The 15,060-nt window shown below is 35.6% G+C and overlaps 1 protein-coding gene across 1 annotated transcript in view; it reads left to right on the forward strand.

Moving 5' to 3' along the window:
• The window catches only part of PPFIA2 (PTPRF interacting protein alpha 2), a 664,632-nt gene that overhangs the window by 131,045 nt on the left and 518,527 nt on the right, over window positions 1-15,060 (forward strand). Inside the window, exon 3 of the mRNA XM_027842480.1 lies at window positions 14,364-14,405. Within this exon, the coding sequence (XP_027698281.1) occupies window positions 14,364-14,405 (42 nt within the window). The remainder of the gene's footprint in view (window positions 1-14,363; window positions 14,406-15,060) is intronic.

Here is a 15,060-nt window from a genome sequence, read left to right on the forward strand (position 1 = left end):
CAGGTGATCTGAGTCTTATAAGAGACTTCTGCTAATGTACTTAATTTCTTTTTATTTTTCTTTTAATATTTCTCTAAACTTAGGTAAAAATTACTTTCTATTCTTTTTATCAATTCCCAAATTAAGGATCTTGGGAACAGGTGATATAACTTAAGACTTAATACTTGTCAAGAGAGAGATCCTATTCCTAGGAATATGATGCTACCTGAAGAAATGATCTTTTTACTTTTCCGTGGCCTCCATGCCAGGAGGAAATAATACAACCACCAGTAGACCTTGAGAAGTTGGAACAAGAACCATCCAGTGAACCCCTGCAGCCCCAGTTCCATCATATTCTCTGCTTAGTGAAAATTATTGACCTTTAAGTTTGCAAAGCAATTTACATTTTGTTACCACATTTGATCCTTATGACAACCCTATGAAGGTGATACTATTATTTCCATTTTATAGATGGGGAAACTGAGGCTGAAATAGATTAAGTGACAACCATCGCCATGCAACTAATGGATGTCTGAGGCAGGATTTGAACTCAGCTTGTCCAGAATCCAGCCCCAATGCTCAGTCCACTGTGCCACCTAGCTGTCTACTTAAACACACAACACACCTTCCCCCATTCAGTTCCCCAAGCTGCAATAACAAAGGGAGATGGTGCTAATCTCAAAGTAATAATTCATACACTCCTTCTCTGCCAGTGTTGAGGCAAAATCTATTCTTCTGGAAGTGCTTATCCACATTCTATTCACACTTCTTATTCTAGTCTCTTTATTTCAGTTTGGGACCCCTGATTTCTCTACTTCTTGGTTCCATTCAGTTTCAGCTGTCCTAATTCCTGACTTGAATTCACTGGTTCATACCTTGTGGATAGGAGTAACATTCTACCTTTAAATGGGCTTCCACACATGTATTAATTAACTGTTTTATTTTTATCTGTCTAGATAGCCAATGGATGATCTAAGAATCTGGCACTGAAATGGACCTGATTAGCTCCCTGGCTAAATTGATTAGACACTCAGATATATAAGTCTTTTGCCACATATAGCTAGAAACCTCTATGCAATGAAAAATCTAAAAGGTAATGAAAATAGGTATTATAGCAATCTCAATTTTGGAAGTGATCTCAGAGGTCATTTAATTAATCCACAGACCAAGAGTTTCTCTTGTATATCTAAAAATGTTTTATGTAAAAGAAGAAAACCTTTAAAATACTGCATGGTAATATAGAAAGAACACTGTATTTGGGATAAGACAACCTGGGTCCAAAGTACATATCTGCTATTCACAACTTGCAGGAAGGCAAGAACATCACTTTATCTTGTTGGGCTCAGTTTCTTCTCTTCATAAAGTTAAAAGTAGATTTGATAATCTCTAAGGTCTAAAGGAAAGTATATGCCAACAAAAATTATTCTCTATGTAGTTATGTATTGATAGTTGCTCAGAAAATAATATCATTTATTTGCAAAATCTGTCTAGCTCACTGGGATAAGAGAACATTTTTTTCAGTGTGGAATTGTTGTTTGTCCATCACTCTCGAAGAGGGCCGTGACATCAGGGAAGTGATGCCATGACCTGTAAGTGAATTGGATTTAAGTGAGGGAGCGCTGTATAAAGTCACCAGCCTCGATTTCTCTTCCAGAGTCATCTGGATCCACTGGCAAAGATATAGATCAGGATAACTGGAGATAGCCCTGGATGCAGTGGGAGACATTGGCCTTTTTAAGGTCTTTAACAGGTCTCAGTTCAACTGAGGCAACACCCATTCAGTGATTAACGCTAGATAAGAAATGAGGCAGAGAATGGCCTCTTTACCTAGTCAAAAAAAAAAAAAAATAATCTAATAAGGGAAGACCAGGGTTTCTGGTCAGAACAGAAACAATTGTAGTTTGACACATTGACACCGCAGGTTGTTACGTATGTGCCGTTGGATGTATCATATATCTCTTCTGGTCTTCAGTTTCCTTATCTATAAAATAGTGAGTTGGGCTAGGGGATCACTGAGGTCCTTTCTATTTCTAGCTCTTTGTCTATGCTCCCACCATCCTATGATGTTCTAATAAGTAATGCACATGGGCCTCAATTTTAGATATGTTGAGATTACAAATAAATAATTCACATTTTCTTTTTTTTTCTTTTTTTGTAAAGCATATTGCTTTATAAATAGAGAGTCTAGAAATCCCTGTGTTTTATGGAGTGTTCTTTTCCCTGTATTTGACACTATTATAATGGACCCAAATATGGAATTATTTTTCTACTCATTATTTTCTGACATCCCAGGAATACTTTGATAGCAGTAATAATAATAATTGCTAATATTTTGCGTTGTTTTAAAGGTTTGAATATATTTTCTCATTTAATCCTCACAACAACCCTCAGAAGTAATTGCAATTTTTATCCCCCATTTACATATGAGGAAACTGGGACTGAAAGAGGTTTAGTGATTTGCCTAGGTCACATAGGTAATAAGTATCTGAAGCAGGATTTGAACTCGGGTCTTCCTGACTCCCAAATTCTGCTCTCTATCCACTGGGCTATGTTTCTATTATTTTTGTTAACTCACTGTGGATCAATATTTTAAAAATTCTTGGAGTTGTTCAGTTGTTTCCATTGTGTCTGATTCTTCATGTCTCATTTGAGGTTTTCTTGGCAGAGATGCTGGAGTGGTTTGCCATTTCCTTCTCCTTCTCATTTTACGGATGAAGAAACTGAGGCAAACAGGGTTAAGTAATTTGCCCCAGGTCACATAGCTAGTAAGTGTAGTTTGAGGCCAGATTTGAACTCACAAAGATGAGTCTTTCTGACTCCAGGCCCAACTCGCTATCCCCTGCACCACCTAACTGCCCTTCTTAGAGTAGATTGTGATAAATAAATATTATTCCTAATCCCATTTTCTTGTAAAATCCTACTCAATAGACATTTCTTTAACATTTATAGGACATTGTGTTAGGTGTTAGGGCATTGTGCCTAGGGATCCAGGAGTGGAAACAAAATCTTTTCAGTCCTCAGGGAGCTTATAATCTAGTGGGGTGGGGAATAACCAGTAATAATAAAGGAATAACTAGAGTAGAAGTTAATTGTCTATTAAGAAAATGCAACCTGTGTAATTGTTATTTGACTCTCCTTATTGAAACATTTCTTAAGGAGAAAAATGGCATAATAATTAGAATCACGTATCATCAAAAGTTACATATAATTTGCAGAAAACAATTTTAAACATTTTCATGTTGTAGAAGGCCCAGATGAAAAAATTGATATTATTCTGGAAGAGCAAATAGCGAATTTCCCCCTTTGGGCCTGAGTAGTCTTCAGCAGGGTTTTGCTCAATTTTTCTCTTGGTCATGCTGTTGAAGTTCTGAAATTGAAGACTACATTGGGGAAAAAGAAAAACAAGACAAAAAAAAAAAACCTGGAACAAGGTATGGAGTATGTTTGCAAATGTTTCAGTGATAATATTTAAGAGCTAAATTAAAATTTTAAATTTATCAAGCATCCCCCCAAAATGAACCTTTTAGGTATGTCTGAGGCAATTATAACATTCAAAACATATGATTGAGGCATTTAACTATCAAAATAAAGGCCTGTATCATGCAGAATTGAATCTGAGTGTGTTAGTTTTTAGTCACTGTTATTACTTTTCCCATGATATTCCCCCTTAATATTTCTCAAGTTAGTATTATTAATAGAAGATAATCAGGTTTCAAGCTTTTAAAACTGTTTAAATTAAACTAATATGTTAAGAAATTGCCATAACAGTCGCTATAACAGGTGTTAAATAAATGGAGAAAGTATCAAAATGAATTTATAATATAATATAATTGCTTACACTATACTTTTGTCCAAAAGGTTACTTCTAGAACTAAGTTATTTGTTGGTGATCCATAGACTTACATACCGAGGGAGAAGCATAGTGTGTAACCCTGGGTAAGTCATCTTAACCCTGTTTGCCTCAGTTCCTCATCTGTAGAAGGAGTTGGAGAACGAAATGGCAGACCACTCCAGTATCTTTGCCAAGAAAACCTCAAAATGGGGTCGTGAAAAGTTGGACATGACTGAAATGACTGAATAGATATATATGTACACACATATACATATATATTTATACACACTTACATATACACATATATGTTTAGGTACATAGTATATGATTGTTGTTTGTCCTTTATTCTCAAAGAAGACCAATGACATCATGAAGGTGATGTCTTGAGTTGTACAAAAATTGGATTTAAGTGAGGCAGAGGTGTGCAAAGTTATTAACCTCACTCTCTCCTCCGGAGTTATTGGAGCCCAGGTCAAGACAAAATCAAGATGACTGGTGATGGCCCAGGATGACTACAGCTAGCCTTGAATAATCCCACTTGCTTCTTTAATACCACTCTGGTGAGGGAGAAAATTGAAAAAAGAGTTGTGCCTATGATATAATTTCTCCACTACTGTTCCTTATATATGTATGTAAATATGTAATATCTCTATGCATATATCTATATGTCATGTATCACGTGTGAGGAATATTAGTGAATAATTTTTATAACATATACTATGAATTTAGACAGATAGATAGATGGAGACATTTCACCATTATTTTTTATTTTTACAAATGAAATAGAAGCTTATCAGGTACCTGAGAAAATTTACTTCTGATTGTGATTCTTGCAGTACTGATCTCAAACTGAATTTCAAGAGACTACATTAAGCCTATGTTTTCCTGATCATTCTAGTATTTCAAACATTTTTGTCATCACGTTTCATCATTAGCCTTATGATCCTCTAAAATCCTAGAAGACAATTAACATGAGTCTTAATTTTAAATGTGTAGATTGTAATGAATATTTTCCATTTTATTTTTTTCTGTAATGTAGATCTAAAAATAAAGGCTACGGTTTGGGGAAAAATTGTTATATGGAGATTCCCCCCCCCATATCTGACTACCTTGTAATGAAATTTTACCCAAATGTGGATTTTTTTTTATGTACACTCATATTATCTTGTAAGTCTATGCTTAGTTTCATGAATATTTTCACATTTTTATAAATTAAATAACTCCCTGTGAATCAGGACTTTAAACCTCAGAAGAGATTAAATGATAATTAAGGACCAACTCTAACTCCATTTCCTTGTTAGATTTATTTGGCATATCTAAAGCATTGTGGGCATCTAGGTGATACAGTTGATAGAGTACCAGGCCTGGAGTCAGGAAGACTCATCTTGGTGAGTTCAAATCTCAGATGTTTTCTAGCTATGTGACCTGGGCAAGTTACTTAATCCTGTTTACCTCAGTTTCCTTATCTGTAAAATGAGTTGGATAGGAAATGGCAAACCATTCCAGTATCTTTACCAAGAAAACCCCAAATGCAGTCATGAAGATTTGAACATGACTGAAAAATAACTGAATGACAACAAAGACATAGTGATATATGACATTGGGTACAGGAAGTTGAAAAATAATACCATGCCTGCCCTCAAGGAATTTACCCCATTGTAGGGTATATATATAGTATGTAAGCAAATACAAAAACACAACTTGTTATAGGTACCTAGGTGGTGAAGTGAATAGACTTCTGGGTATTTAACCTGGTATCTATAGAACTTTAAGTGGTTTGTGGATAGGTTTCAGGGAATTCGTGAACTAGAAAAAAAATTGATTACTTTATTTCATTGTAATTACTTGCCTTTGCAACACTATGAATTTTATTTTATACATTTAAAATATAGCTGAGAGAGAGATATTTCATCTGCCTGCCAAAGGTTGACAGAAAAAAAAATAAGAACTCTTGATTTAGAATAAAAAAAACAAAGAAACAAACCTCAGTTCAAATCCTATCTTAGACCCAGGACAAATCACTTAAGCTCTACATCAGTTTCATCATCTGTAAGATGGAGATGATCATAACTCCTATACCACAGGGTTGTTGTGAGGATCAAATGAGAAAATAATATGTGTAAATCCCCTTTCCAACCATAAAACAATATGTAAATAATAGAAATTATTGATAACTAGAGAATATGATGTGAAAGATCACTTTTAGCTATAAGTAGTAATAATAAAAATAAAGATTAGTAGAACTTTTATAGCTTCCAGGAAGAAAATTTGATTGCATAAATCAGAGACTTGTTGGAATGAGACCCATGTTAAGCATATGACTCTGGAAGATATACCTTATTCAAGAACAACAGGATAGACAAAAAGGATGAGTGCCTAAAGCAACACTTTCTCTTAGAAGATAAACTGTTGAGAAAAGTCCAAGATATGGTGGAGAGAATTCAGGGGATAATCAGTAAAGACAGAAACAGAAGAAATACTGTGATCTACACAGACTACATTAAATAAAAGGAAGTAGATGAAGAGTTGGGGAAACTTCACAAGCCTGACAGTAGGATCTGACAGAGTGATGAGAGACTTTAGTTGTCCATATTTCTGCTGGAACTCTTCCCCTGCGTAAAGCACAGTAATGAGCAATTTATTGATTTTCTTCAGCAATAGTTTTGTGAAAAAAAATGGGGAAACCAATGAAACTTAGTTTCTTGATCTGACTTTACCCAACTAGTGGAAATGTGCTAATGGGGTAGAAATGAGGGGAAATGAGGGACATGAGCACTCTCTCCTGGAATTTTTGATAGGGAAGGAAGGAAGGAAAATCCAGACATGGTCTGCCAGGAATCATAGATTTGAGGATAATAGGTTTCCAAGTATTCAGAAAAAGAATAGCCAGGATCACATGTTCCAAAATTGTACAGAAGTCAGCACAAGAAGGATGAGGAGATCTCAAACAATTTAGAAATTTTTGAGAACTAGTTTTGAGTAGGAAAATAAAGAGTTGAAAAATAAAACTTTATACATAAGCAACTCATTTATAAAGTTGGATGGAAAAAAAAAGACACGCACAAAATGGAAGCAAGGGTGTCTAACAAAGGATGAAGACAAAAACATTTTATGATTCTACAGAAATGGCGTTCTGTGAAACAAAATTCAAAATGAACCAAGATTGGTAAGGAAAGCTAAGAATAGCAAAAAAGATTTAAAATGCATATACGCTAAAGTGTGTGTCTGTGTGTGTGTGAGAGAGAGAGATGACTAAAGGATGTTGAGGTAATGATATATGACAGAAAGAAAGTGGAGGTATTCAACTTTTCAACTTTTATTTTGATTTTTTTTCTCTGCTAATGATCTTTGTGCTGCATGGGATAAAATAAAGAAAATTAATATATGCTGCCATGCAATTGAGGAAATGTCTGGGAAGGCAGTTGGAGCTACCATTCAATTCCATCTGGTAGACAGACTCTGTAGAGAGAAGTTTCAGCAGTAAGGGCATGGTGTCAACTTCCATTTTGGACCTGCTGAGTTTGACATGTCAGGCAAGTCGATGAGCATTTGTTAAGCAGTCACTATGTGCCATGTACTTTGCCAAGAGATGATGATGCAAAGAAACACAAGAAGGTAGCTCCTGGCCTTATTGAATGCAAAAAATTGAGCCACCAAATGGGGCTTCTGATGTAGTCAGAAAGAGGAAGGGGAGAACCTTTTCACATTTGCTTAATAGTTAGTGTTCTGTCTTCTCAAATCACTGTTGTTCAATTGTTTCAGTTGTGTCTGACTCCTCGTGACCTCATTTGGAATTTCCTTCACAAAGATAATGGAATGCTTTGTCATTTCCTTCTCCAGCTACTCTGTCCACCTGGCTGCCCCTACAGGTTTTATTCCACTCCCCAATAGAATGTAAGCTCAATGAAGGCAGGTACTTTTTCATTTTATCTTTATGTGATGTAGTATATAGAACACTGGGCTTCGAATCGGGAAAACTCATGTCCATGAGTTCAAATCTGGCTTTAGACACTGGCTATGTGACCCTGGGCAAGTTACTTGACCCTGTTTGCCTCAATTTCTCATCTGTAATATGAGTTGGAGAAGGAAATGGCACATCACTCCAGTATCTTTGCCCCTCCAAAAAATCTCTGAAATGGGGTCATGAGGAATTGCACATTATTGAAATGACTGAAAAAAATAGACCTCCAAATGTTTGTTCTAACCAAGCAACAACCATTTATGAACATTCCTCCCATGCCCTACTATGTCTAAGGCACTGTACTGGGTGCTGGAGATATAGAGATGTAATGAAAAACAGTTGCTCCTCTCAAGGCACTTACATTCTAATGTGGATAAAGGAATGTTGAGTCAATGACTTGTTCAAAGTCGAGTAACTAGAAAGGACCAAAGCTAGAATTGGACCTATGTTCATTGCACTTTCTACTGTATCATGGGCCAAAGCTAAGTAATTCTCATATTTCTTATACCTTTATTCTTTTTTTGTAGAACTTCATCATTTACTGAAAGTATAAATTTAAGATGTTGTCCAAGAGAATACATTGGTGTTCTTTGACTTCTTCATGTCAATCTTCCACATGAGAAATGGCAATGCCTCTGTTTTCCTATCACAGCTATTCTCAAAGTGAGATTTAGAAATGTTGGAGAGAGGTATAGATGTTGGATCTCAAAATGATTTCAGAGAATCTGTGATATCAAAACCATTTTATCATAAAACTCAAAGATTTTAATTCCTAATATCATTAAGTATAGATAGATATAATCTACATACACAGAATCTCTTTGGGGAATTCTCAATTTTTAAGAGCATGAAAGAGTCTAATGACCAGTGGTCATTAGAATGTTATAACTAGACCTCTCTTTGGCAGCATAACTTCGTGGAGCAACAGCTGACCTTGGATTCAAGAAAACCTGGGTTCAAGTCCCTCTTCTGACAAATATTGCATTATCCTTGGCAAGTTACTTAGTCTCTCATTGCTCTAGGTAACTCTGCATTCTAGAAATTTCAGAGAAGGCATGTTAGCCCCTGTCCTTATGCCTTCTCCACCTGCATTTGGAGGTTCTATATGTTGTGTCTACAAATTTATATTTATAACCTGATTTCCCACAATTTTCCAACATTCATCCTTTGCTTCAGCTAAATGGTATTCTTAAAATCTTAAATACAGAGATGGTGTGATTTGTAGTGAGTCCTAATGATACTGGCCCTGATGTCATAGCTATGTGATCCTAATCAAGTCACTTAACCTTACTGTGCCCTGAGTTTTTGTATTTGTAAAATGAGGAGCCGTAATAATCATTCTATCAATCCCACAAAGTTGTTGAGAGGGAAACACTTCTAAAAACTGAAGTGATATGTACAAGTTCCTTGTTAACATTATTATCATTCTTTCCCAATTAAAAAAATTTCTGAGTTCCTGGAATGCCATGGCCATTTATGTACTCAAAAATATTATACGCCTACTATGTATAGGGCATTGTGCTACATACAGGGAATGTGAGGATAAAAATTAAATAATTCCTACAGGCAAGCAGCTTCCTTTCTGTTGGAGGAAAAAAACATATAAACATACAAGTAAATATATACACAAAGTAAATATAATTCAGTTATTGAGGGGCAGAGAGATACACCCAGCTGATGGAATCAGGAAAGGTCTAATAATATGTGACCCAAGAGTAGAGCTTTCATAAATGATTCGGATTCTAAGAGGTGAAGCAGAGGTGGGACTGCATTCCAGCATGGAGAGATAGCATGTACAAAGCCCCAGAAAAAGGAGTTGGAATGTCATGTCACAGGACTGGTTCATGAAAGGGACTAATGTGTAATAAGTCTGGAATGGGAGGCTGGAGTCAGGTTGTGAAGGGATTTAAGTAGTAAATAGAAGAAGTTCTTTTTAATCTTAGAGGCATTAGGGAGCCATTGGACCCTTTTGAACAAGGGAGTGACACAGTAAGACCTGTGCTTTAGGAAAATCACCTTAGCAACTGGTGAAGGATGAATTGGATTACAGATAGATGGGTCTTGAGGCAAAGGAAGCAATTAGGACCATTTCTCTCTGCCTAGGTAAATTTTGCTCACTTTTTTTCATAAACATTGGTACAGTAACTTCTTCAGGTGTTTATTTTCTCTCTCTCTCTCTCTCTCTCCCCCCCTCCATATGTGTGGGTGTGTATATATATATATATATATATATATATATATATATGAATAGAAAGATATAAAAAAGTTTTAATTGAAAGAGCTTATTGCATTTTTATTAGTTTCGAAAATTACCTGGGGAATACAAGTACTGTACCTGGTAAACAGATATCATGGATTCTCTGGAGGGTGGATTTGTTAAGTGGAAGGGCTAAATCCCTACAACTTACACCCAACTACAACAGGAACTTACCACCTCTTGGCTAATCCATCCCTTCCCTAAACCTAGGTTTGAAACTATGTCCATTGATTTGTGAACTGTATAACTAGGACAAATTAGTTTTCTGACCCTCAGTTTCCTCATTTGTAAAGTGAGGAGCTCAGAGTTTCAGGCGAGTCAGACACATGGCATGCACTCCCAAGTGTGACCTGACCCAGATTAAAATGGAATTGGGCAATATCTGCAAAACAAATAAAATGCAATAAGGCAGAGATAGCAATACATTTAAAATTAATATGTGGCTTGCTGAGATCCTTATGTATGATATTTTGGCTCCCATTTCTATTTGAGTTTGACTCCACTGGACTAGATGATCTCTGCGTTTTCTTCTGGGTTTAAATCTTACGAACTCATGAACCTGAGGTTACAGCTTTTGCTAGGAACTGTGGTTTCTCTGTGGTTACCAGGGAAACACCTGGGAAGAAGCAGGCTTGGTACTGCCAAGTGTATTTCAGGCATGGTTTTGTGGGTCCCTTGAGGGGATAGAGCCACAGGCAGCTATCAGAGTTACCTTTGCCTCAAGCTGCCTGTGTTCAAAATATGGGCTTTGAGACTTGGGTAACTATCGGTGGCATTCAAAGAGAATATTGATGTAATGTTTAATTAGAAACTAATGACTAAACAGATATTCACTTGTGTGGTGGTATAAATGTCAGGAAAATGGCAAAGATCTTGTTTTACTGTGTGAGGATACCAGATTTGTAGCTATGTACATATCTATGTGTGTACATACATACATATATATATATATATATGTATGTGTGTGTGTGTGTGTGTACACACATATATACATACACACACATAATCTTAGTCTTAGAAATGCATTGCTTTTATGGTTAATTATAGAAATCTCTTTTGTATGACAAAATTCAATAAGAAAGAGAAGAAATATGGGAAGGATATAGCTGGAGCTACAAACTTAAAATTAATAATAACCTGCATTTATATGATATTATAAGGCTTGTTAAGCACTTTGCATGTGCCATGTCATTTATTCCTCACATCACTGTGAAGAAGGAGATGTTACTGTCACTATCTTACCAGATGAGGAAATGGAACCAGTGAGTAGTTAAGTGACCTGCTATGGACATAGAAATAATAAAGCACCTACAGTGGGATTGAACTCTTTTTGTCTCCAAGTCTAACACTACCCTTGTACCAACAAGCTGCCCAAGTGAATGAAGAGAGCTAAATCTTAGATATCACTGAAATGTATTCTTGGCTATGGAAAAGAGCCACTGATAGGAGCTTTGTTTTTCCATAGACCAACACACCCAAGATAAGTGAAGGGATTGTTTTGCAAGTGATACTCCCTAAACTCCTCTTCTGTGGGATATTATATTTGATTCAGAGGGTTTTTAAAAATTATTATTTTAATTTATGATGAAGTTTAATTACTTGAAGTCAGCATGGGCAGATGGCTAAAGGAGAAAGTGACAGTGGGTTTTTGTTTGTAGACATGCATTTTTCCAATGCATGAAACTGGGTTGACTGGCACACCTTGATTCCTTAATGCTAATGCCTTCTCACTGAGATTACTTTTTATTCTCCCCTTTATATATCCTGTATCTACATATTTGATTGCATTTTATCTCCCTCTAGATCGTGAGTTCCTTGCTGGCAGGGACAGTGGTTTTGTGTTTGTTAGAGCTTTTCTTTGTATCCTCAGTATTTAGCACGGTGCCTGTAACACAGTAAATACTTAAATGCTTGTTGACTGACTATAGATGAGTTTTTGCCTTGGTAGAAAGAGTTTCCATACTATATTGCCTTAGCCTACTAAGCAGCTTTTAACATGAAACAGGATGCCCATTCTTTCTTTCCTCTACACAAATATTCTTGTATTTAATGTAATATAATTACATGTAGTTAATGTAATGTAATTACATGTAATTAATGTAATTATTAGCCTTATTCACTATTTTATTATTATTAACTAGCATTTATGACTGTTTTAAGATTTTCAAAGTGCTTTACTGATGTTATCTCATTTGATCAGTACAAAGTTCATGACACATGGTAAACACTACATAAATGCTTGTTGATTGACTGCTGCTACTTGCTCCCCCCTGAACCACACAGACCAAGTTTTTAGGTGCTTAGAAGTTGGTAGTAGGACAGGAATCAGAAATGAAATAATAAGAATTGGGACCTGACTTGCACAAAGAATAATGGCCTGCTGATGATTTTATCTCTGGTTTTTATTCCAATTCTTGTGCTTATCTCAATGTCTCTGTCACAATCTTCTTTTCTAATTTTCTCATCCCTCTACATCTGGGATGAGCTCCAGTGCTGAGGACAGAAGAAGATTCTTCCAGCAACCTGTTCAGACCTTAAGGAGAGTAGAGAGACTAAGCCTACCTCCCTACTCTAGAAAAAAAAAATATGTTACTTGTCAATATATCCTGCCTTTTATCTCTCTCCTTCCTTCATTCCTTCCTCCTTTCCTCCCTCCCTCCCTCCCTTCCTCCCTTCCTTCCTCCCTTCCTTCCTTCCTTCCTTCCTCCTTTCCTCCCTTCCTTCCTCCTTCTTTCTTTTCCTCCTCTCTTTTACTGGTTTGCTTTTCCCTTATTGCCTCTCCTCCTTGTGTTTCCCTTCCTCCTGTTTCCCCTCCCATTCCTTCTTTCCTCTGTCTTGGCCTTCCTTTTTCATTCATTTACTTGTTTATGTAGGTTAAAGAAAACAAAGCCTAAATTCAATGGAATCTTCACTTCACAAAAGTCATGCTTCTTCCCTTCTTGATGTACTGCATCTAGAAGGGATAGCTACATAGAGTTGATCAAAGGAAAAGGAGCAAATGTCGATTCCCATGAACATTATGCTAAACTCTGCCATACAATCTTAGCCAGCCATGCTATTTGTCTTTTGATCAACGTATAATCAGATTGAGTTGCTGTAACGTGTTAGGTATTATGGAGATATGCAAATAGCATAATCTTCAATCTCTAAGAGCTTATATTTTGAAATGTTTCCTTACAGGTGGAATAATAGTGGATAGAATTCTAGACTTAAAGGGCAGAAAGACTTGAATTATAATTCTGCCTCAGTGACTTTTTAGTTGTGTGACCATCGCCATGTCATTTAAGCTCTCTCCACCTCCATTTTCTCATCTGTAAAACCACGTAATAATGTAGCAATATAATGAAAGTGTAATAATAGCCCCAAACTTTAAAGAGTTGTTTTGAGGATCTAATGACATTACAAATGCAAAATGTTTTCTGAAACTTGTGTACTATACATTAGCTACATGTATTATTGTTATCATTACTCAGAGATATATACTATTTATATTGGGAAAACCTTTTGGCCAAACACATTTTTTTAAAATTTTTCTTTTAAAAGAGATTTTGTTTTTTAAATAAGTTATTTTTGTAAGGACATTTTATTTTGTAAAAATAATAAGTCATTTTTCAAAAAGTCATTAAAATATATCTCTTAAGTGTCTCATGATCACAAGACACTGTTGGGTTCGAGGACAAGAGGGAAGTAATACAGAGTTGAATAAGACATACTTCCTAACTTTAGGGAACTTAAAATTGTTTAAGGGAGAAAGGTAGGTACACAACCATATTACAATGTGGAATATATAAAGTATGTAAGAGAGGCTACATAAGGGTTCATAAAAGATGACAACATTTGATTGAACTGGGAAATAACTAAAAAGGGTTTCCCTTTTTGCTTTTGCCTCCATAATGAAAACTGTTAAAATTTGTAACATCTCATCTTATTTTACAGTCAGTTATATCACCCAATTTTCTTTAGCTAAAATTCTTCCTTCACATTGAAAGTTAAGCAAATGGAAGAATGTCAGAACTTCTTTCCCATTTGTAGTCATCCTCTGAGCATATATAGTTTTTGAAATGATCAGTGTTCTTTATTTTTTTAAAGTTGTACCATCTCTCTGGATTATTAAACATTTTAATGAGAAATATAATAAAAATTGCTCATCCTTTGAGTACTTTCTGCATATCCCTACTTTGTCCAGCCTACTTTTATGCTTTTATGTTGTGGAGAGAAATCTCAACACATTTACTGATGCAATGAAACTTTCAAGCAAATAATAATCGGTAGGTTTGGAACAGTTTTCCTGTTCTGAATAGTCTTTTACAATCAATGCCTCTTTCCTTTTTCAGGATATCGAATCCCTGGCTGGTTCTAAGGGGGCCGATCCACCGGTAAGTGCAACTTTCTATCCAACACATTACTCTTAATTACTACTGAGTGAAACGATGTGTACCACAGCCTTTCAGATATGATAATTAGTTGCATGCCATTTGCCATGGATATATGATTTTGACGGGAGACATAATTGTGAAGAAGGAAAAAAATAGAAACCACTTTGAGATGAAATTTTGGTCTTGTCAAATGGCAGGCTTTCAAAGTTGAGATTTATTTCCATTTCTAGTTTGTGTTATTTAAATAACACTAAAAAAAACTTTTCATCATGGAAATATTGTCATGTCTTTGGAATGAATAAAATGTGGTTTTCTCTTCAGTCTAATATGATGCAATAAGGTTGGAAGATTGTTGCTCTAGAAATGAATGGACCAGATCTCAGTTGAGATGAGTTTTATGGATACCTAGAAATGATATGGTATGAACAATAGGGTAGCTTGTTTTTCATTTATAAACTTTGGGAAGTTTCTAGAAAATGGCAGAACTTGTTTCAAATTAGATCTCTTAATACCTTTAAGTTAATGGTCCAGCATATGCACATTTTAGTTTCCTCAATGGTCATGTCTATTTTCAGAGAACATTAATTAAGACAATATAACATGGAAAAAATTCTTTCAAATGGTCCTGTGTGACAAAGTTAGAAGGATCAAACTG

The sequence above is a fragment of the Vombatus ursinus genome, unplaced genomic scaffold, assembly GCF_900497805.2.
Source record: "Vombatus ursinus unplaced genomic scaffold, bare-nosed wombat genome assembly UNPS02014874.1, whole genome shotgun sequence".
Taxonomy (NCBI): Eukaryota; Metazoa; Chordata; class Mammalia; order Diprotodontia; family Vombatidae; genus Vombatus; species Vombatus ursinus.